Genomic DNA, 21,198 nt, shown 5'->3' on the forward strand with positions numbered 1-21,198 from the left:
ACAACTAACTGGCAAACAATCTTCATCTCTAACTGCCAGCTTTGCTTGCTAGTCTCCTTCCTCTGTTAATTCAGTTCCCGACATTCAATCATATGTCAAAATGCAGATAATCTAGTTGCAATGCAGCAAGGCAATGGTGATGAAACCTCTGGCACTGAATTGTTCAATTGTCAATCTCTTGTGGAGGTGCTGGGTTGTTAGAAAGACCTCTGCCTGCCCCTGGCAGATCTGTTCATTTTCCAAGAGAGAGTAGTCTTTTGAAGCTAAGCAAATCTGGCCCTGGAAGCTGCCTGAATGGATACCATTTGTGCTTGGGTACCATATGCAGGAGGAACGCGGGTGGCGCTGTGGGTTAAACCACTGAGCCCAGGGCTTGCCGATCAGAAGGTCGGCGGTTCGAATCCCCGCGACGGGGTGAGCTCCCGTTGCTCGGTCCCTGCTCCTGCCAACCTAGTAGTTCGAAAGCACGTCAAAGTGCAAGTAGATAAATAGGTACCGCTCCGGCAGGAAGGTAAATGGCGTTTCCGTGCGCTGCTCTGGTTCACCAGAAGCAGCTTAGTCCTGCTGGCCACATGACCCGGAAGCTGTACACCGGCTCCCTTGGCCAATAAAGCGAGATGAGTGCCGCAACCCCAGAGTCGGTCACGACTGGACCTAATGGTCAGGGGCCCCTTTACCTTTACCTTAACAGATGCAGGGCCGGATTTAGGCTAAGTAGGCTGAAGCCTAGGGCCTCTAGATCTAGGGGGCCTCACCAGCCTGCCTGCTCCCTAGCACTGCAGAGAGTCTTCCCTCTCCCAAAATTGCAAACCACAGACTTCAGGGCACCTACGGCCTCTAAATCTAGGGGGCTCACCAGCCTGCCTGCGCCCCAGCACTGCAGTCTCCCCTCTCCCAAAATTGCAAAGACTTCATGTGAGGGTATTTCTTCCCCATTTCAACGACATTTTGCTTCAAAAGGAAAGGCGGACTTGGACATCGTCTTCCTCCATAATCCTGTAAGGGAGAGGTCACGTACTCAACTTGGACACCACCTTCCCCCATGATCCTTGGGATATACAGTCAAGTACACAGCACCCCGCCCTTGAGGGGAACAATGAACATCCATTGATAGGTTTCCTGAGGCCAGGTGTTCCCACAGCCCATCCTCGGGAAGGCCAGAAGGCAAGGATATGTGATCCACTCTGAGGTTCTTAGAGGAAGGGTGATTTACCAGTATGAAAGAAACAGACAAGGTCAACAGGAAAAAAAGGGACGGGGTCCTGCTTTACATTGGCTAAGCTGCTGTCATCCTAAATCCCACCTACCATTGCTAGAGCTCAACAGATCCTGAAAGGGATGGGATGGGAGGAAGCTATGCAAGGAGGACTGGAACAAGGTCAGAAAGAAAGAGCAGGGGGCAGGGAAGACAGATGAAGGCCGAAGCTAACATGTTGATAAGAAAAAAGCAGGCAGACCAAGGCTGTAGGCCTTTAGTCTCAGTATCAATCAATATTCTTGATATCACCAGAGGTATTCTTATTTTGAGACAGCCAAGGATCCATGCCAGGTTTCCTCATGGTGCACATATTATTTACTCATTAAGGGATTTAGGCTGGTAAGTCAAGCTTCTCTGAAGTGAAAGCTTTGCAAACTAATGAACAGATAGGTAGCCGTGTTGGTCTGCCATAGTCAAAACGAAATAAAAAAATTCCTTCCAGTAGCACCTTAAAGACCAACTAAGTTAGTTCTTGGTATGAGCTTTCGTGTGCATGCACACTTCTTCAGATACACACAGAAGAATGTGTGTAACCTCAGTAGTTTATGCGCTTGAGCCTGCAGATAAGAAAGAGATTTACTTATTTTTCTTAAAGTGAGGCCACGAGGCAAGCAATGCAAAAAACAACTATGCAGAAAAGGAATAGAAAACGACAGCACCAGTTCCAATAAGATTGGATGTGACTATGATCCACCACCAGCAGATGATGAGCTGGCAAAGCAATATTAGTTAGTTAGTTAGTTAGTTAGTTAGTCAGTTAGTTAGTTAGTTAGTTAGTTAGCTTGTAGCCTGCCTTCCCATCAAGTGAAGCAATACAGTGGTACCTCAGGTTACATACGCTTCAAGTTACAGACGCTTCAGGTTACATATGCTTCAGGTTACAGACTCCGCTAACCCAGAAATAGTGCTTCAGGTTAAGAACTTTGCTTCAGGATAAGAACAGAAATCGTGCTCTGGCGGCACGGCGGCAACAGGAGGCCCCATTAGCTAAAGTGGTGCTTCAAGTTAAGAACAGTTTCAGGTTAAGAACAGACCTCTGGAACAAATTAAGTACTTAACCCGAGGTATCACTGTAATGGAAATGCAGTTGATAGAGGTGAAGATCACTTTCAGCCAAGGACTAGATTTGAACATTGCCAACCTTTTGAGGCTGCATTCCAGTGTTTGGTGTTACCAAATGTAAAAGTAGGTTGGGCCAATGATAATGAAATGAAATGAAATGCTTATGAGTGGGGGGTCCTCCTCCAAAAACATCCACCATTTCACTCCCAAGTCTATTGGGATAGACTTGGCTATCCCAGTACAGGAATGTCTCAAACTCATGACCCAGTCAGAGTTGTGCATAGGTTGTCCCTGCCCACTTGGGCATCCTGCTGCAACTTGAGATAAGTGAGCAACCCAAAATAGGCACCTGCTCTCTCAGAGGGAGTGCTAACCCATCCAGAACATCTCCTTAATTCCTGCACCTGAGAACCATGAAATCACACCACCGTCATCTTCTAAATTCAGCTGCAGTTTACTGGCCCTAACCCAGCCCCCTGCCAGCTCCAGACCCTGGTCCAACACCTGCCCAGCCTCTCTAGAGGGCAGTTCCGGAGTGAGGTCACTGGCAGAGGATGAGAAGTGGGGGGGGGGAGCGCAAGGCCCCTGCGACACGATCCCGGTAGCGCAATCCCATTGTGGCTGCCTGCCTGCCTGCGCTGGGTGCCACACCCCCAGGATGCGTGCCAGCCCGCCCCCGCCTGCTCTCCGCCCCCCCCCCCGGTGCTGGAACATGAAGCTCCGCCACTGAGTGAGGTGACTTCAACTTCAACTATCAGCTCCAGTCAGTATGGCCTGTGGTCAAGGATTATAAGAAATGGACTCCAGCAGCATATTGGAGAGGTGTGCATACTCTGCACTGCTGAGAAACGATTTTCAAATGTTCTAGCCTCATGGAACCATTTCAACATGTTCTTCTCTGCAAGAGACCCCAGCTCACAGCTTATGATCCTGAAGCATGTACATGGGTGCACCCTGCATGAACGGAGAGCTCACGCTGTAGAATGCACTTGCATCTGCAAATTACAAGGAAAGGTCAGCAGTGGTGGGCAGGGTGGCGCTGTGAGTTAAACCACAGAGCCTAGGGCTTGCCGATCAGAAGGTTGGCTGTTCGAATCCCCGGGACAGGGTGAGCTCCTGTTGCTCGGTCCCTGCTCCTGCCAACCTAGCAGTTCGAAAGCACGTCAAAGTGCAAGCAGATAAATAGGTACCTTCTGGCGGGAAGGTAAACGGCATTTCCATTCGCTGCTCTGGTTCGCCAGAAGCGGCTCAGTCATGCTGGCCATGTGACCCGGAAGCTGTATGCCGGCTCCCCCGGCCCATAGAGCGAGATGAGCGCCGCAACCCCAGAGTCGGTCACGACTGGACCTAACGGTCAGGGGTCCCTTTACCTTTACTTACTGATCTTCTCACTGAGGAGCCCCTGATAAGACATCCGCAGGCCCCAGAGTTCCCTGGAATACAGTTTCCGCTCATACGGTGCACCCACCAAATCCATGGAGACTATTGAAAAAATAATACACTCCAGATCTTTTAAATTATTTGTGCTACACTTTTCTCCTTCTGGCAGATATCGTTCTCAACTGTGAAAGGATTTTTAATACTGTACACATACTCTCACACACATTGCTTTTAAAATATTTCCTTTGGAGAAGCTTCAAAAAAGGTCCCAAGAGTCATTTGCAGTTCAGCTGAGGAACTTAGCAAATACATTTTGTTTGTGTGCTTCAAGCACTGCTACACAAAGGCCAGCACGCAAACATAATCGATTTTGAAAACAGTATGTAATACATTGAGTCTGCTTTACTGAATATGTTCCACAGGTGTTATCAGAAACCCTCTGTTACCCCCGATGCAGATTACACTTAGACCCTTTTCACCCCCAGATAATTGGCTCTCCTTTGATTAAGGGAAAGCATTTTAACGGCTATAAAACCAGGACAGGCTGTTCAAGAACAAGCAGCCAGCACAGCTGGGAACACCCTTGAAGATGTTCTGTAAAGATACAGAGGCCCTTGTTTTAATGTGGATGGCTGGGCACAAGTACAATATTCTATACGGAAAGGCAGCGGAATTAAAGGGCTTATCCCGTGCTTTTTAGTGTCAAAACATAATTGTACTCATTGTTTACTTTCTTGGAGCAGAACTGGAGATACTGGGCCCTTCCTTTCCACATCTGCTTCAACATATTTATGGATGGATGCCTGTTCACATTCAGAAAACGACTGCCTGAGTGCATTCTTATTTACACCCACTGCATTGGCACTTTGAAGCAAAAAAATAAATAAAACGGCTCCACAATCAATCTGCTGCTCACCCACAGAATTCCATGAAGGTGACCAACAGATGTCAAGGCACAGAGATGCTGCTTCTGTCAGATAACTGAAGGAATGAGGCTATAAAGATAATGTGCGATTGGCGGAGCAAGCCAGGATCCGGCTAGGAGAAGAAAGGGGGTCTGGAAGAGCAAGTGGGTGAGTGGTCAGAGCGTTCTGCGGGTGGGGGGGGGGAGAACAAAATAGCTTTGAGGAACTCTTAGGACAGAGACTATTCTAATGCCATTCTGGTTCCTTCCCTTCAAGCGCAGGCCTCAGCAGTGCAAAGTTTAAGTCAACACTCTACTGACCATTGCTGCATGTGCGCTTAGAAAAGACAAATATTTACTCTCCAAGACTGTTGCTGAGCTCTTTATTTACAGCAGGCTGCACAGGTTTGCTAATAATACAGCACAGATGTTAATGGGAAAGGATTTAAGGTCTTTGAAGAGAAAAGGGATTCATCTTATGGTGTGACACATCCTACAAATTAATACTTAACCGTCTTTTATTCTGAGCTGTGGAAGTGTATTAGCTTTGCAAGTGTGACTGTTTAGCATTGTTAAAGGAAATTCTGGGTTGAGAGACCACTCAACAGCCCAGCTCATCAGGTACAAGTCCCCCGCGGGTCCATGCGGTCAGAAAAAGAAGGAAATTCCAGCCAAGTAATTTGGAACAAAACACAAGTCAGTAGACTTAGATCCTTTATTGTTGCGCAACAGGTTGAAACAGCAGTAAGTGAACCCCGAGCATGGGACGACATTGACTTTTAAAACATTCCCACCATATCCCAGAATACAGTTCGTACAGCATCATTGTTGCATCATTTTTACATCACTGACATGTCACAGAAGGGGAGGAGTAGACAGGAGTTACACTAGTTCAACCTTGGACAACATTTCCAGACAAGTCCTTGGTACAAGATTAAAAGGTAAAGGGAACCTTACCATTAAGTCCCGACATGGACGACTCTGGGGTTGCGGCGCTTATCTCACTTTACTGGCTGAGGGAGCCAGCATTTGTCTGGACAGTTTTTCTGGGTCATGTGGCCAGCATGACTGAGCCGCTTCTGGTGAACCAGAGCAGCGCATGGAAACACCATTGACCTTCCCGCCGGAGTGGTACCTATTTATCTACTTGCCCTTTGACGTGCTTTCAAACTGCTAGGTTGGCAGGAGCAGGGACCGAGCAATGGGAGCTCAACCTGTCGCGGGGATTCGAACCGCTGACCTTCTGATCGGCAAGTCCTAAAGGCTCAGTGGTTTAGACTACAGCGCCACCCACATGCCTTTTTGGTACAAGATTAGCATAGGCAAAACATGTCCAGGCACCTCTCAAGTACCCACCATAGAGCTCCCTTTGCACATCCATAACCTGGGGCAAGTCCAGTGATGGGCTTTTGGAAACTAACTGCTCAGCAATTGTCACCCCTGGGCATTTCCCTGGGTGGGGTGGGTGTACATGTGGCAGGGAAGAGTCCTTTTTCCATGGGCAAAATGGCGTTGGAATGGAGGAACTTGGCAAAGGGGCTGATTTTATATGATTTATAAAGCTAGGTATCTTCCCTGAGCTGTCAAGTCAAAAGGATATATTCAGGCATAATATTTGTAGCATTTAACAACTTTAAAAATGTGTCACACCCCCGTAATTTCCGTAACAGCATGTACTTGGTTTTTTGATGGAGAATGAGGCCAAAAAAACTGTCTTTCCCATTTACTCATGTTCATAGTCCAATGTTTAAGATTCGACTGTGAGGCCAAGTAATAGATCTGTCCAACATTATGTTGTCTGTTTTTATTTTATTTTAAGCTATGAGAAACTGCACATCTTACAAGTTTACTTACTATTTCAGCACTAATCAAAACACAAAATACAAGTCTACTGAAAAGTGGGCTTCATTTATAAACACTTAGAATGATAAGATTCAATATAATATACAATTGTATATTCTTTTAAAAAAATCCCATTATGAATTCACCTTCCTTCATCTATTAAACCCCACCCTTAACAGATAATCAACCTTCTGAATAACCATAATGTTATGATTATATCAGATAGACCAAGGAAATGGCCCTTATTTTGTATTATTTGAATTTCATTCAATATACTGAAGCTATCACTCTACATATGCTTTATGCTTTTAGGCTTTATACATTGTTTTAAACTTACTGTTGTGCTTATATTTTATAAATTTAAATTTTAAAGAAGGCAATTAAAAGACATCCCAAAAGAGAACTGGAAGAAAACATGTTTTCACTGACCCCCCCAAAAGGCAAACAGAAGTGGAGCCTGGTGGACCTCTTTCAAGAGAGCAGTACAATTTTAGTGCCAAAGAAGAAAAGTATTTCATGTACAGTAGTTCTGTTGATGGAAGAACACAGAGCAGGGTCCTCAATGATTGCCTCAGCACTGAGCAGGAGTCAAGGCAAACTATCCTGGCCCCAGGCTCTCTGAGGCGCAGGTAGGACGCCTGAACCCTCCAGGTGAGGCTGGACTTCCAGCTGCCCCCAGCTCCAGCCAGCAGGATCAGTGGTCAGAGGTGGAAGGAGTCCAGCAATGTATGGAGGTAATGATAATCAAAGAAGGCAGTGTATTTATTTATTGAAATATTTATATTTTGCTTTTTCAGATGCTCAGAGTGGTTTACAAGTCAATAATAAAGAATACAATAAATATATGCACATAAAAACCAATATGAGTTAAATCCAGTAATCAGCTGCCCAAGAAAGATTTAACCAATAGGCAAACTAAATAAAAAAGCCTTCCATCCTTTCTGAAAAGGAAACAAAGAATATGCTTTGGATTTTGCTTGTGACGTCCAAGGTCTGTCAAAATGCTCATAGCAACACTCTGCACCAAGTGAATCTTTCAAGGCATCTTTGAAGGCAGCCCCACATAAAACATTTGCTATTTTACTGCCCATTCACTCAGTTTTAAGAGGTCCTTTTGGAGCTCTTTGCAGTCTATTTTTGTTTTAACGATCCTGAAAAAAAATGGTATCACAGACAAACTTGGCCACCTCACTGCTCACGCCCAATTCTAGATAGTTTATGAACAAGTTAAACAGCACAGGTCCTAATCCTGATCCTTAGGAGACTCCATTTATCTCTATTTGGAGAACTTCTATTTCAGGGGTACTCAACCTTTTTATACCTACCGCCCACTAATGCATCTTTCTTGATGGTAAAATTTCCTTACCACCCACCAGTGCTCGGTGGAAGGAGGATTCAGCTTGTGCTGTAGAACCCTCTACCGCCCACCTAGAATCCTGAAACGCCCACTAGTGAGTGGTAGGGACCACGCTGACAAGCCCTGGTCTATTTAATCCTACTCTTTGCTTCCTGCAACCAATTCCTGATCCACAAGAGGACCTTTCCTCTTATTCCTTGATGGCGAAGCTTACTCAGGAGTCTTTGGTGAGGTACTTTGTCACAAGTTTTTCAGAGTCCAAGTGCACTATGCCAATTACTCTGCCTGCTTCTTAAAAGGAGTGTAGGATCCAGGGTTGGCACTACCAATAGAGCTCCTATCCGGCATAATTGCAATTTTAACCTATTCTCCCTCACCCAGCTGACCATGACAACCAAATCCTAAAGAAGGACTGAGATAGCTGCTCCTGTATTAAAGATATGTAGAACTTATTTCCAAATGAAAAAAGTGATCTCCTTTGGTACCTGTGGGTTTCATCTGTGCTCCTCAGTTAAAGCCGTAGCATCTATGTTACAGTGAGGAGAACCAGCTTTTGGGAAGACCTGGACTTAACTGTCAGGGGTCCTTTACCTTTTCTTTTTTTTAAGAGAATTTGACCTCCAATGGCTCCTTGTCTGTGTGGTAGGAAGTGGGGCACAGCCACTGAGGGTAGAAGGAATGGCTCTGAGTGAAAACCAAGGAACTGCTCCAGAGTTCAAGGATTCAACTCTGGAAGTCCTTCTGTTTTCTCAGAGCCTGAACATGTCAAAGATTGTGCACATTGCCTCTTATTGGTCTGGATCCATTCCTGGGAGAGAGTCAGTTTGGCAGCTGGTGGGCTGGAGCATCTGACTGAAAAGGCCTGGTAGTCTGTAAAGAGGTGCTTGCAATTTCACCTAAACATTTTCACATAGGTTGATAATTAACCCTTGATGAAGGTTAGCTACTCTGTAATGCTCTGGGGGATTTTGCAACAGTCATGAAGCCTGTCAACCGATAGGTTGAGCAATGCTGATGTCATAAAGTCAAAGCAGCAGTGATGTCACAGACAGACGGAACACCAGAGATGGTGAGGAAGGCCAGACTCAAGGTTGCTGATGGAAGAGAGCAGACTGGTGTATAGGCTGAGGATCAGGGCCTGGGTGACGGGAGTGGGAGGAGGAATGGAACAAAAGGGAGCATTTAGGGAGGGGGCAGGTGAAGCAAGAGGCCTACAAAAGTAGCGGAAGAAAAAAAGAAGGGGCAGAGATAGGAAAGGAAGACTGGAGCAGGTCGAGAAGAAGAGAGCAAGATTGGAAATGTAAAGAAAAAGAAGGTACCTTTTATCATATGTGGTGGACCTGCCCCAAGGTGAAAGACTTCTGGGAGAAGATTTATAATGAATTGAAAAAAATGTTGAAATATACATCTATTAAGAAGCCAGAGGCCTTCCTTCTTGGGAATTGCCCAAGAAATATGTTAGATTGTTTTTGTATGCCACAACAGCTGCTAGGATTTTGTTAGCTAAGAAATGGTAAACACAAGAAGTGCCAACAGTGGAGGAATGGCAGATGAAGGTGATGGGAGCTAGCCGACCTGACTGGAAGAGTCCGCGACCAGAAGGAGGAGGAGTACCAGGAGGAATGGATGAAATTCAAAGACTATTTAGCTAAATATGTTAGGATAACTTAAATAGAAATACTTGCAAGTACCAGATTGGCTTAGGATTTAAATATGTGATGTTGTAAAATAACATGTTTAAAGTTAATATGAAAAGAAAGAAAGATGTTACTCGACTAAGTAAATTTTATAAGAAATTAGTTTTGGAAATCTGTTACAATGATATACATTGAAACTCAGCCAGGGGGGTTTGAGGAAGTCACCTAACAATGTTAATAATAGTGGAGTAATTACAGTTAGGATTTGTGTGTGTTTGTTTGTTTTTAAATTTGGAAAATCAATTAAAAAAATGGGGGGGAAAAGAGAAGAAGAGAGCAAGGGAAAGGGTGGCTTCAGAAAGAAGGCTTTAGAACATGGTAAAGGAGATTTTCTGGATGCCAGAATCCAAGTTTGAGGCAAGTACTCTTTTGTGAGAGAACCCGAGCAGAGATTTAAAATCACAAAATGTGATTCCAAAACTTCCCTATTCCCCTAGCATAGAAAAAGAATACATTCAGTAAATTTTAAATTGAATTACTTACAAACTCTCCAAAGGTCAGATTCATGTGTTTTCTATATAGCATTAATAAAAGTTGCACAGGCAGTAAAACTTGACTTATTTACAGTGCTGAAAGTTCCTAAATCACTGGTACAGGAACTCAAAGAGTGACTTCTTAGAGCCATGCTGCTAAGCTGTAGCAACCAGCTTAACCTCTTCACACACTGAGCTCAGGTGGACTAAAGGGGAACAAAGACTTGATTACCTAGTTGCTCCCAAGGTGAGCTAAGCCTGGCAGGCAGCTTACTCTATGGTCTTAATCCTTCCATGCAGTAATTAGACTTAAGCGTGTTGGTTATGAGAGGCTGATTATCCCACAGTAATTAAGGCAAGCAAGAGAGGAGGAAAGGGGAAATCAGTTTGAAAAGGTGTATTTAGATCTGCTTCCATAAAAAGGTAAAGGACCCCTGACAGTTAAGTCCAGTCACAGATGACTCTGGGGTTGCGGCGCTCATCTCGCTTTACAGTTTTCCATGTGCCTCACTAAATATAAAATGTTAGTTATTAGCCATGATTACTTAATCTGACTGTTAAATTGATAAGTTCAAGCTAGACTTTAAAAGGCAAGAGGTTTTCCTACCAGCAACTGCCCAGAGGAGGACAGCATTTTTGGTGGCTTAACTTATCCAGTTGCTTGAAAGTTTGTGGTACTGAAGCCTCTACAAGTTATTTTTATTTTGATGCTCAACCTTCCACAGACAACATCCTTAGCTACCGCTACTTAGCACCTTGCAAAACCTTGTTACTGTTTTACTGTATGGCTCTCACAAGTTATCCTCATTGCCAAAACCAACACAGAACTATTGATTGAGCTAAGTGTTACAAACCCTCATAACCAACTCCACCCCCCTATTTTCCCCCACTCAGGCATCCTCATGATGGGTAGGAGTTATTTTGAGCCAATAACCATCCAAGTTTTGTCTCCTTTCCAGTTAAGAGCTCTTTATTAACCTCCCTACACATCAAACCATTTTGTATTTATTATCTCAATAACCCTTAAGTGTTTTGAGAAACTGGTGCGCCGTCACATTATTTCCTGTCTTCCACCAATTTTTGACAACTACCAGTTTGCATACAGGGCAAATAGATCCACAGAAGACGCTATCACCACCACTCTCCATGCTGCTCTGTCCCATCTGGAGCAGCCGGGGAGTTATGTGAGGCTGCTGTTTGTGGATTTTAGCTCTGCTTTTAACACTATCCTCCCCCATAGACTGGTGTCCAAGCTAGAGGCGATTGGACTCTCCAACTCCACCTGTCTCTGGGTTTTGGATTTTTTGTCAGAACGTTCTCAGAGGGTTAGAGTAGGGTCACATATGTCCAAAGCCCTTAGCCTTAACACCGGCTCACCACAGGGTTGTGTGTTGAGTCCCCTGCTCTTTACTCTCTACACGTATGACTGTACAGCCATCTATTCCAGCAACAAAATCATCAAGTTTGCTGATGACACTACGGTGGTGGGGCTCATTTCAGGAGGGGATGAGTCCGCCTATCGGGACGAGGTGGAGCGGCTCTGTGTTTGGTGTGGAGAGAACAATCTGGCTCTTAATACAGCTAAGACCAAGGAATTGGTGGTGGATTACAGGACAAAAAAGGCGGTCATTCAGCCCTTGTATATCAACGGGGAACGGGTGGAGAGGGTGGCGGAATTCAGGTTTTTGGGAGTGACTATCGATCAGGGCATGACTTGGAGCGCAAATACCACTGCTCTGGTGAAGAAGGCTCAGCAGAGAATTTATTTCCTCAGACTTTTAAAGAAGAACAATCTGAGTGAGAAACTGCTGGTGTCCTTCTACCGAGGCTCCATAGAGAGCATTCTCACATACTGTATTTGTGCTTGGTTCTCCAGTTGTACAGCTAGGGAGAAGAAGGTGCTCCAGAAGGTCATAACCACAGCCCAAAGGATTATTGGTCATCCTCTCCCATCTTTGGAAGAACTGTACGGTTCCCGTTGTCTTAGGAAAGCAAACAACATCCTGCAGGATTCATCTCACCCGGGATACAGTCTGTTTGCACTACTGCCTTCTGGCAGGAGATATAGAAACATCAAGTCAAGGACAAATAGACTGAAAAATAGTTTCTATCCAAGAGCTGTGGCCTTTTTGAATGCTGTAACTCGATAGTGTGACCTGGAAGTTTGATGGGTGTGGGTGTGGGTGTGGCTGGAATGTGGTTTGTTTGGTTGTTGTTGCTGTTTTGCTTTTGTTGTTTTTTTTAAGGGATGGCATCCAATTTCGTTGCACTGTGCAATGTTGCACTTGTGTAATGACAATAAAGAATCTATCTATCTATCTATCTATCTATCTATCTATCTATCTATCTATCTATCTTACAGCAACACCATAAAGAAGGTCTGCATGAGAGTTCCGTCTATTTCAAATGTGGGAATGAGAGACTCCTGCATGCCCGAGGCCATCCACAGCTTAAGTGGGGTTCACCTCACCTGATTCTCTTAACTACTATGTTCTAATCCTATTTTGGGTGTGCAATTAAGCAAGCCAGGCTATCTCTATTAAGAGGCGGTTTCCAGAAACTCATAGCAAAACACGTTTAACAAAAGTGTTGATGATGAATAAAAATGCAACAAGTGTTTAGCACAAATTAAAAAGAATATATAACTAACATTTCTATTTTCTGAATCTGACTTGCTGAGGTGGCAAGATGGCCAAAGAGGTGAAAACCTAGAAGATGCTAAGAAAAAGTTTATTAGGAAGAACCGCATGTGACTTTAACATATGAGAGTGCTGGAGGTGAAATAGTTAAACAGGTTACCCAATCAGGACCCAGGGGGGTGGAGTCAGAGGGACTATAAAACCAGCTCTGGGAGGGGCAGAAGGAGTTCGTTGGGAGTTGAGTGGTTGGTTGCAGTGGGAGTGAATTGGGATAGAGTCTGGGGGTAGGTTGAGTTAGTGTAGCGAAACAAGCTGAGCCAGGAATAGTTAGGGGCTAGGAAGACAAGGAAATATCTGAGAGGTGGTTTAGTGAGTGAGAGCAGGTAGCGGAGGTTATAGGTCTGGATAGGCACCCCATGATTGTAACTGACCAATACCGTTTATGAAACCACACGCTTGTTAAACTGCAATAAATAAACAGAAGTTTATGTTCCAATTTAACCCTGACTGGACTCAATATTGTACCAGGTAGGGCCTGGGTGGTGGCAGCGAGAAATAAAGTGGTGGCACAGGGATCAATAGACGGTGAAATGTCCGGGGACCCTGAATAATTGCCACACTGCATACAGTGGTACCTCTGGTTACGTACTTAATTCATTCCAGAGTTCCGTTCTTAACCTGAAACTGTTCTTAACCTGAAGCACCACTTTAGCTAATGGGGCCTCCCGCTATCGCCGCGCAATTTCTGTTCTCATCCTGAAGCAAAGTTCTTAACCCGAGGTACTATTTCTGGGTTAGCGGAGTGTGTAACTTGAAGCATCTGTAACCTGAAGCGTATTGCATCTGAGGTACCACTGTATGTAGAAGTTCAACACCTAATCTTTTTGTGTGGTGGTGTTTTTTTTTTTGCCCCTCAAAGGCAATGTGGAGAAGAGGTGAATCTCTGACAACTGGTCATGGCAGCTAAATGGACCTTACATGATAACAGGCCATGTTCCTCTCTCAGCACCACTTGGTGATGAACAAACAGAAGGGCATGGCAAATGATTCTATGTTCTGCTTCCAGAAACTTGGCTCTGGCTCTTGCTTGCACCAAAATAATGGACTACATGAACCCTTGGTCTGATCCAACAAATCAATTCTTAAGTCAATTCTTTATACTTCTCATGTAAGTGACCCAATCTAGTCCCATATAAAATACTCAACTGCAGCCCATCACAAGGAATCATTTCATTTGTTTCATGCTTCCTATTTGTACTCTTCTTTTGCAGCAGTCTGCCTTTTCTATGGCATGCAACATGCACTGAAACATTCAGCTGCCAGGGAGGCCATCTCTGTTATGATGTAGCTGACAAGGTGAAGGATTGTCCTTCACAAAACACTTTCTCTTGGGCCTGCAACTCCTGGCTCAAGAAAACCATAGAACCACACCCTATCCATCACTCATCCACTTCAATAAATACAGAATTAGCAAGGTTGTCACCTGGAAAAAATGAACTATGTGAAATAGAATTTATACAGGAGTGACTAATCCCATGCTTTGGCTGACAAAAGAAAATAAACTCTTATATTCTCGGCTGTTTTAAAAATAGTTTGTAGAATATTGGGAGCAGATACAGACCTTTAGGAAGAGTGTAGCATAAGAACATTCTTCTATAGCAATGCTGTACAGAGTTCCATGGATTCAAAATAAAAAGAATGTTGCCTTACCCTGGGCGTTCAGCACGTTCCTTTTCTGAGGCCATCAGAATCTGCTAGCTAATGCATTTGAAGGATTTTAATTCCCAGTGTTTATGGCATGCCCTATAGCAGGGGGTCAGCAAACTTTTTCAGCAGGGGGCTGGTCCACTGTCCCTCAGACCTTGTGGGGGGCCAGACTATATGGGGGGGGGAGAAATGAACAAATTCCTATGCCCCACAAATAACCCAGAGATGCATTTTAAATAAAAGAACACATTCTACTCATGTAAAAACACACTGATTCCTGGACTGGATTTAGAAGGTGATTGGGCCAGATCTGGACCCCAGGCCTTAGTTTGCCTACCCATGCCCTATAGGGTGTCTCCACCAACTGGCCAATGGGATACTAATTTTGTTCTACAGCAGATTGGGGAAAAGGTCAGACAAATGATATGACCATGGCAGGAAAAGGAGGCGATGTTCAAGCACAAATCTACTCTAAAACCACCTTTGTCCTTTGCTTGTTCTATAGACTTATTCTCCCTGTAAATTATTTGAACAGTGTAAGTGATGTGCATAATAGAATTGGCACAATTAAATTTTTTCCCCCTGCAAGGGTATCTAAAGATGGCATCGTTTACCCGATATACCAATGCTATGTGAAGCTTGGTGGACTAAAAAATACAAGAGTATCCATGTTTTTGCAGAAAATTGCACAAACATTATCTTGCAGCTCAAACAATTAGCAGGATCAAGCAATACCAATACAATTTTTGTACCAGTTGTTGTGTTCATTCCAGACATTAATGTTTAGTATTTGTCTTGTGGTCGTAAGCAAATGTTTGATGCTACAGCCAGTCACAAGCGCTGCCATTTGTAAAGGTAAAGGACCCCTGACAGTCGCGAACAACTCTGGGGTTGCGGCGCTCATCTCACTTTACTGACCAAGGGAGCCGACGTTTGTCCACAGACAGTTTTTCCGAGTTATGTGGCCAGCATGACTAAGCTGCTTCTGGTGAAACCAGAGCAGCGCAAGGAAACGCCATTTACCTTCCCGCTGGAGCGGTACCTATTTATCTACTTGCACTTTGACGTGCTTTCAAACTGCTAGGTTGGCAGGGGCTGGGACTGAACAACGGGAGTTCACCCCGTTGTGAGGATTTGAACTGCCAACCTTCCGATTGGCAAGCCCAAGGCTCAGTGGTTTACACCACAGCGCCACCCGCATCCCATATCTGTAAAGTTAAATGTAATGAAAAAGAAAGCACATAAACAAGAGTTCCTAGGAATTATGGAACCACACAGGGAAACTAGTGAGGAGACCTTTAGCACAATAACAGAGAAGTGCAAGAAATTGGCAGATGAAGGGGATGTAGAACTTAAAGCATGTAGAGAAACCATACAACAGAAATACCATGCCAATCATCACAACTAATCCACAAAAGAGTTCAATCAGTCGTCCATCTACAGTCCCCACCTGGATGTACTTATTACCTCACTGAATATAAAAACCAACCTGCTTACAGTTTGTTGAGACTACCATCCCACACTGAAGAAAAATGCTTTCAAGCCCCTGTCAGCTCCATTCAGGTATTTTTCAAATCTGAAAACTTTGTGGCTGAATCAGTTTAGTATGAGCTGTGAGCAAATAGATGTACCAGATAAATACCCCCATCATTGTGTAACATTTACAACATGAGCCTTACTGAACTATTGGAACCTGCTATTAAAATGGTCATGCTTTTAGTACTTTCCCTCCCAGTCAACATGCACATCTGAATAACCCTTTAACGCTTTGTGTAGTATGAAGACTACTGCTGGAAGGGAGAGCGCTCTCTGCTGCAAGGCCCATTTCCACCTGGCCCAGGGGGCGGAGCCCAGACTCACCTTGCACAACTAAAAGAGGCTCCTAGGAGGCCAGAGGGACATTGCTGGAACAACTCTTGGGTTGGGGCAACTGGTTAAAAAGTTTTAAAATGTTTTAAATGGTTCTAATTTTGGTTCCTCTCATTTTTGTCAGGTTGGTGTTGGTTAAATGTTTAGCTGGGGTTGGCGGTTCTTTTAATTTGGGTATAACTGTAAACTGTTTGTTATTGTTATTATTGTTGTGGTGGCTATTGTTGTTATTATTATTATTGGTTTCTATTGATTTATTGGTTTGTTTATTGCTTGTATAGGATATTTTGTTTTTTAACGTTTGATGTTTCGTTGTGTTTTTATATATGTTGTAAGCCACCAAGAGGGGCTGGGAAAACCTAGCCAGATGGGCAGGATATAAATTTTTAAAAATATTATTATTACATTATGAAGACATGAGTGAAGTTCAACAAATGAGTGAAGATAGTTGGTCTGACTTAGGTTTGTTTGGTCCCCCCCCCCCCCGCCAACCCTAACCCTGACTTGTGTTTGTTGAGTGTCTATATAAAAAGTTCATATAGAAGTTACTGACCATTTTGGCCAGGGTTCATTTTTTTTCAATGAATGATCCACTTTGCATTACAGTGGTACCTTGGTTCTCAAACACCTTGGTACTCAAACAATTTGGAACCCAAACACTTCAAGCCCAGAAGTGTTCCAGTTTGCGGACTTTTTTCGGAAGCCGAACATGCTCTGTTTTGAGTGTTACGCTTCCGTTTTTAGTGTTACACTGAGGTCTGTCTTTGCTATTTATTTTGCGTTTTGTTTTTGTGGCTCTTTTTTTGAGACTGTGTGGAACCCAGTTCAGCTACTGTTTGAGTGATTGATTGATTGATTGATTGATTGATTGATTGATTGTGTGACTGCAGTACATTGTTTATTGCTTTCATTTTATGCATCAATGGTCTCATTAAAATTCATGTTCAATTGATGTTTTAGGGGTTGTTTTTAAAAGTCTGGAACAGATTAAACCATTTTGCAGAACTTTCCATGGGAAAGTGCGCCTTGGTTTTGGAACGCTTTGGTTTTAGAACGGACTTCTGGAACAGATTAAGTTTGAGAACCAAGGTACCGCGGTGTATGTTTCTTTATGGTATAGGCAGATGAACCAAAAAAAAGAGTATTGGACCTTATGTCTGGTATTTAGAACAGCAAAGGCAACTTCTGTGTAAAAGGTGTGAAATTCAGCCTTAGCAGGTATAGGTGTAGAGTCCTAGAGTATTGTTCAATGGAGAGATTGAAACTGTATATCTTTCGAGTGCCTTGCCCTGTAATTGTAAAATGGACAAAAAAAAAAACAAAAAAAACAAAAAACCATATAAAGACTGCAAATAGTAAAGTCAGCAATCTGTAGCCACAAGTTATAGAACTTTGCCTTCCGTGAATTATTTTTGTGGACACCCACGCTTGCCTCACTGAGAAGGCCCAAGTCCACAGATGACTCACATTTGCAGCTTAGTACACAACTTGTGTCAATTACTTTTGTGAAATACCTGGTTAATTAAACCTTGAATGTGACCTAATTTGGTTTCGGCTAGTCAGGGTGGCCAAGGGATGCGGGTGGCGCTGTGGGTTAAACCACAGAGCCTAGAACTTGCCGATCAGAAGGTTGGTGGTTTGAATCCTCGCAGCGGGGTGAGCTCCCGTTGCTCGGTCCCTGCTCTTGCCAACCTAGCAGTTTGAAAGCACATCAAAGTGCAAGTAGATAAATAGGTACCGCTCCGCCGGGAAGGTAAACAGCGTTTCCGTGCACTGCTCTGGTTCGCCAGAAGTGGCTTAGTCATGCTGGCCACATGACCCGGAAGCTGCACGCCGGCTCCCTTGGCCAATAATGCGAGATGAGCGCCGCAACCCCAGAGTTGGCCACTACTGGACCCAATGGTCAGGGGTCCCTTTACCTTTACTAGTCAGGGTGGTCAACCTGTGGTTCTCCAGATGTTGCTGGAGCCCAATGCCCTGCCAAGGGGCGGGGATGATGGGAGGTGCAGCCCACATCTGGAGGGCCAGGGGTTTCCTAGACTTGCTCTAAGACTTAGTTCACTGCCTGTGAAATGGGAACAGTGACTTCACTTAAAAAGTTGTTGCAAGAATGGATAAGAATTGTAAAGAGCCTGTGACAGGTAGCAGTTTAATGGGGACTGGGAATAGGGAGAGCCAGATTTAAATCTTTTATCAGCAGTGAAACAGCTGGCAATGCTGAGGCAGTTTCTCTTTCTTTTTGTCCAGCCTACCTTGATTACTGTGAGGATGAAGAGAAATAACCTTCCTTCTTCTCCATATGCTTCCCTAACTAGGGAAAAGTCCAAATGATATGCACAGTAATTTTTTTAAGGTGATTAGAGAGCAAATTAGAGAGCACATTCTGCCTGCCTACCCTTATTTATTTATTAGGATGACAGCCTGCCCCATCCTAAAATGCTGGGTTTGGCACACACACAGGAAATAAAATACCCATTAAGTATTTAAAACTCCACATCACCATGCCCCTAAAGGTCACTGACACTTTGAGAAATTCCTTACACCAAAGTGTTATACCATTTCAGGCATCCTTTTGGAATGTTCTGCATTCTCTGAGCCATGCAGAGCAATCCGTCCTGCTTTTCTGACACCAGAATGAAGGTTAAAAGAGTTTTTTCTGTTTAGTGAGCAGTTCTGCTGTAATCCTTCAAGTGCCAGAATGAATGACAGCTGTAAGTTTCTGACATTCCAATCACTTGATAAAGTTATCTGGCAGAAGCCCTCAGCATCCCGTTTCCAAGCCTATGCACATTTCCTGCTCACATCACTCATAAAAAGACAGATTTCAGAATGTCCCCTCTCCCCAGAACTAGGGAAGGGGAAAGAGGAGGTTCTTACCTTCTATGACCTGAGCTGGTAGACTGGCAGGGAGCAATGAACCCAAAAGCAGCAGGAGCAAATTCCAGGGCACCCGGGAATGACTGGAGAAAATTGGGAAAGAGGGAGAGGAAGGAAGCCAGAGGTGAGGTGAAACAATTCAGTGCCTCCATGCGAGGGTGGCGAGGGTGGAGGTGGTGGTTCTTACCTGGGAAGCATTTTGTAAAAGCCAGTCTTCAGCCAAAGACAGGTTCAGCTGCTTGCCTGGAGTTGGGGAAGAGAGAGGCGGCTGCTGAGCTGCTTTCTTCCCCACCAGCGCTCAGCCCAAGTGGAACAAAGGCGGCTCTCTCTCAGGCTGGCTCTCAGTGAGTCACTGCAAGCCTCCAAGCCGGGCTCCCAGCACTGAAATCCGACTCCTTCTGCTATGTTTTCCTTACAGAACCCACCATCTTCCAGCTCCTCTTCTTCTACCTCACAGCTAAGTCCAGGACCTCATGCTCCTCCTATATTTTTGTCTGTCCTCAGATTTCCCATCAAATGACAGCAATACAATCACCACGACCCGGGAAGCTTCCTCTGAGGGCTGCATTCCCTTTGTGGTTAACGTCCTCTGATAAAAAGCAATGTTTCTTTTTAATGTTCACGGCTGTTTTGGGAAATTGCGGCAGCTCCTGTCTCAGCGGGGCTGACACAGGAGGAACTTCCACAGGGCTGGTCCCAAAAGGAATAGCAGTTTCACAACAGAGCATTAAATCAAGTGTTTAAGTTGGGCTGACATGAGAGAGAGCTTTTCCCACAGGATCAGACTCTTCCTTCTCACTTGTATTTCTTGGTTTTAAGGATGCCTTCTGGTTTACTGAACATTGTCTAAAGTTGGGTATATTAACAGGCAAATCATAAATGGTTTTCTAAAAATTAAGTAAAGACTTCTAACAATTGTTCCTCATCACACCTCTGATATGTTCCACCTAGTTTGATGCAGCTAAACTGAAACAGAATAAATCAAACTTCCGATTGTTCTCAAAAAACCAAAGTCTCATTTGTTATTTTTTACACAGTATCATATTATTATACTTTGTTTCCTTAATTTCCTTCAGAGAAATATTCTTTAGTTTATTGTCTATACATTACAAGAATCATTTAAGGTCTGCCAGGGGTTTTTTGCTATCATAATAGGTTTTCAAATATTCTTTAAATACTATCCATTCTTTATTCACCTTCTGCACTGAATACCTTCTAACTCTCCCCGTCATTATTGCCAATTGGATGTACAGTGGTACCTCAGGTTACATACGCTTCAGGTTACAGACTCCACTAACCCAGAAATAGTACCTTGGGTTAAGAACTTTGCTTCAGGATGAGAACAGAAATCGTGCTCCAGTGGCGCAGCAGCAGCAGGAGGCCCCATTAGCTAAAGTGGTGCTTCAGGTTAAGAACAGTTTCAGGTTAAGAACGGACCTCCGGAACAAATTAAGTTCTTAACCCGAGGTACCACTGTGTTCTGTCATTTTTACCTGCCATTCATTCTGACTTTGTAGGTGTAATTTCACTCCTCCAATTCATTGCGACCAGAATCCTGGCAGCAGATGTTGTATACATAAAAAGTGGTCTTACTTCTTTCTTGATTTCAGTTGACATTATCCCTAATAAAAAGGCCTCTGGTCACACTTTGGGTGCTCCTGCCTTCACCCACATTTGAATTTGAATTTCCCCCTCAGCATGCTGCAAGGCTGTAGAATTCTTTCTAAGGGGCCCTTGTAGTTCCAATAGTGAAGAGAATATTTTCACAGACACTTTTTTCATCCCTTTGTGACAATCTGTACCCATCAAAACTCTCAATTTTATCTCTGACATTTATGTCCCATTCTTCCTCCAAGAAGCTTCTCTTTCTCTTTTTTTTATCCATGCAGCAATGCAGTGATGCAGGTAAGGCTGAGAGATAGTGACTACCCCAGCTACTGAATTGAATGGATAAATTGGGATTTGAACTCAGGATTCCTCAAGCCTAATCCAACCTTCTAAGCATTATACTATGCTGACTCTCAACACATTTAAAGTATCTTGTTCTGTTGCTCTAGTCTAGGGGGTAGAAATTCAGGGAAGTGGCATTCCTCATTGGCTTTGGCAATATCCCATTCTCTAACAATTTTCTGC

The 21,198-nt window shown here is 43.9% G+C and overlaps 1 protein-coding gene and 3 long non-coding RNA genes across 5 annotated transcripts in view; 3 read left to right on the forward strand and 1 right to left on the reverse strand.

Moving 5' to 3' along the window:
• The window catches only part of COL15A1 (collagen type XV alpha 1 chain), a 127,203-nt gene extending 107,709 nt beyond the window's left edge, over positions 1 to 19,494 (reverse strand). The window contains exons 1-2 of one of the 2 annotated variants that reach the window (XM_081837215.1): positions 19,253 to 19,494; positions 19,066 to 19,148 (exon numbers count right to left, since the gene is read on the reverse strand). In XM_081837215.1, the coding sequence (XP_081693341.1) occupies positions 19,066 to 19,148; positions 19,253 to 19,263 (94 nt within the window). In that variant the 5' untranslated portion in view covers positions 19,264 to 19,494. The remainder of the gene's footprint in view (positions 1 to 19,065; positions 19,149 to 19,252) is intronic. The other variant, XM_081837216.1, reaches the window with a different exon arrangement.
• Positions 5,038 to 13,833, forward strand: LOC309327629. The gene is made up of 2 exons (XR_014150601.1): positions 5,038 to 5,545; positions 13,532 to 13,833. It is a non-coding gene; the product is annotated as an uncharacterized lncRNA (long non-coding RNA).
• Positions 8,037 to 12,618, forward strand: LOC309327628. Its single transcript, XR_014150600.1, has 2 exons — positions 8,037 to 11,002; positions 12,336 to 12,618. It is a non-coding gene; the product is annotated as an uncharacterized lncRNA (long non-coding RNA).
• The window catches only part of LOC309327770, a 30,720-nt gene continuing 28,617 nt past the window's right edge, over positions 19,096 to 21,198 (forward strand). Inside the window, exon 1 of the long non-coding RNA XR_014150644.1 lies at positions 19,096 to 19,189. This is a non-coding gene — a long non-coding RNA (uncharacterized lncRNA). The remainder of the gene's footprint in view (positions 19,190 to 21,198) is intronic.

Source organism: Podarcis erhardii, assembly GCF_964252035.2.
Source record: "Podarcis erhardii genome assembly, chromosome: 13".
In the NCBI taxonomy this organism is placed as follows: Eukaryota; Metazoa; Chordata; class Lepidosauria; order Squamata; family Lacertidae; genus Podarcis; species Podarcis erhardii.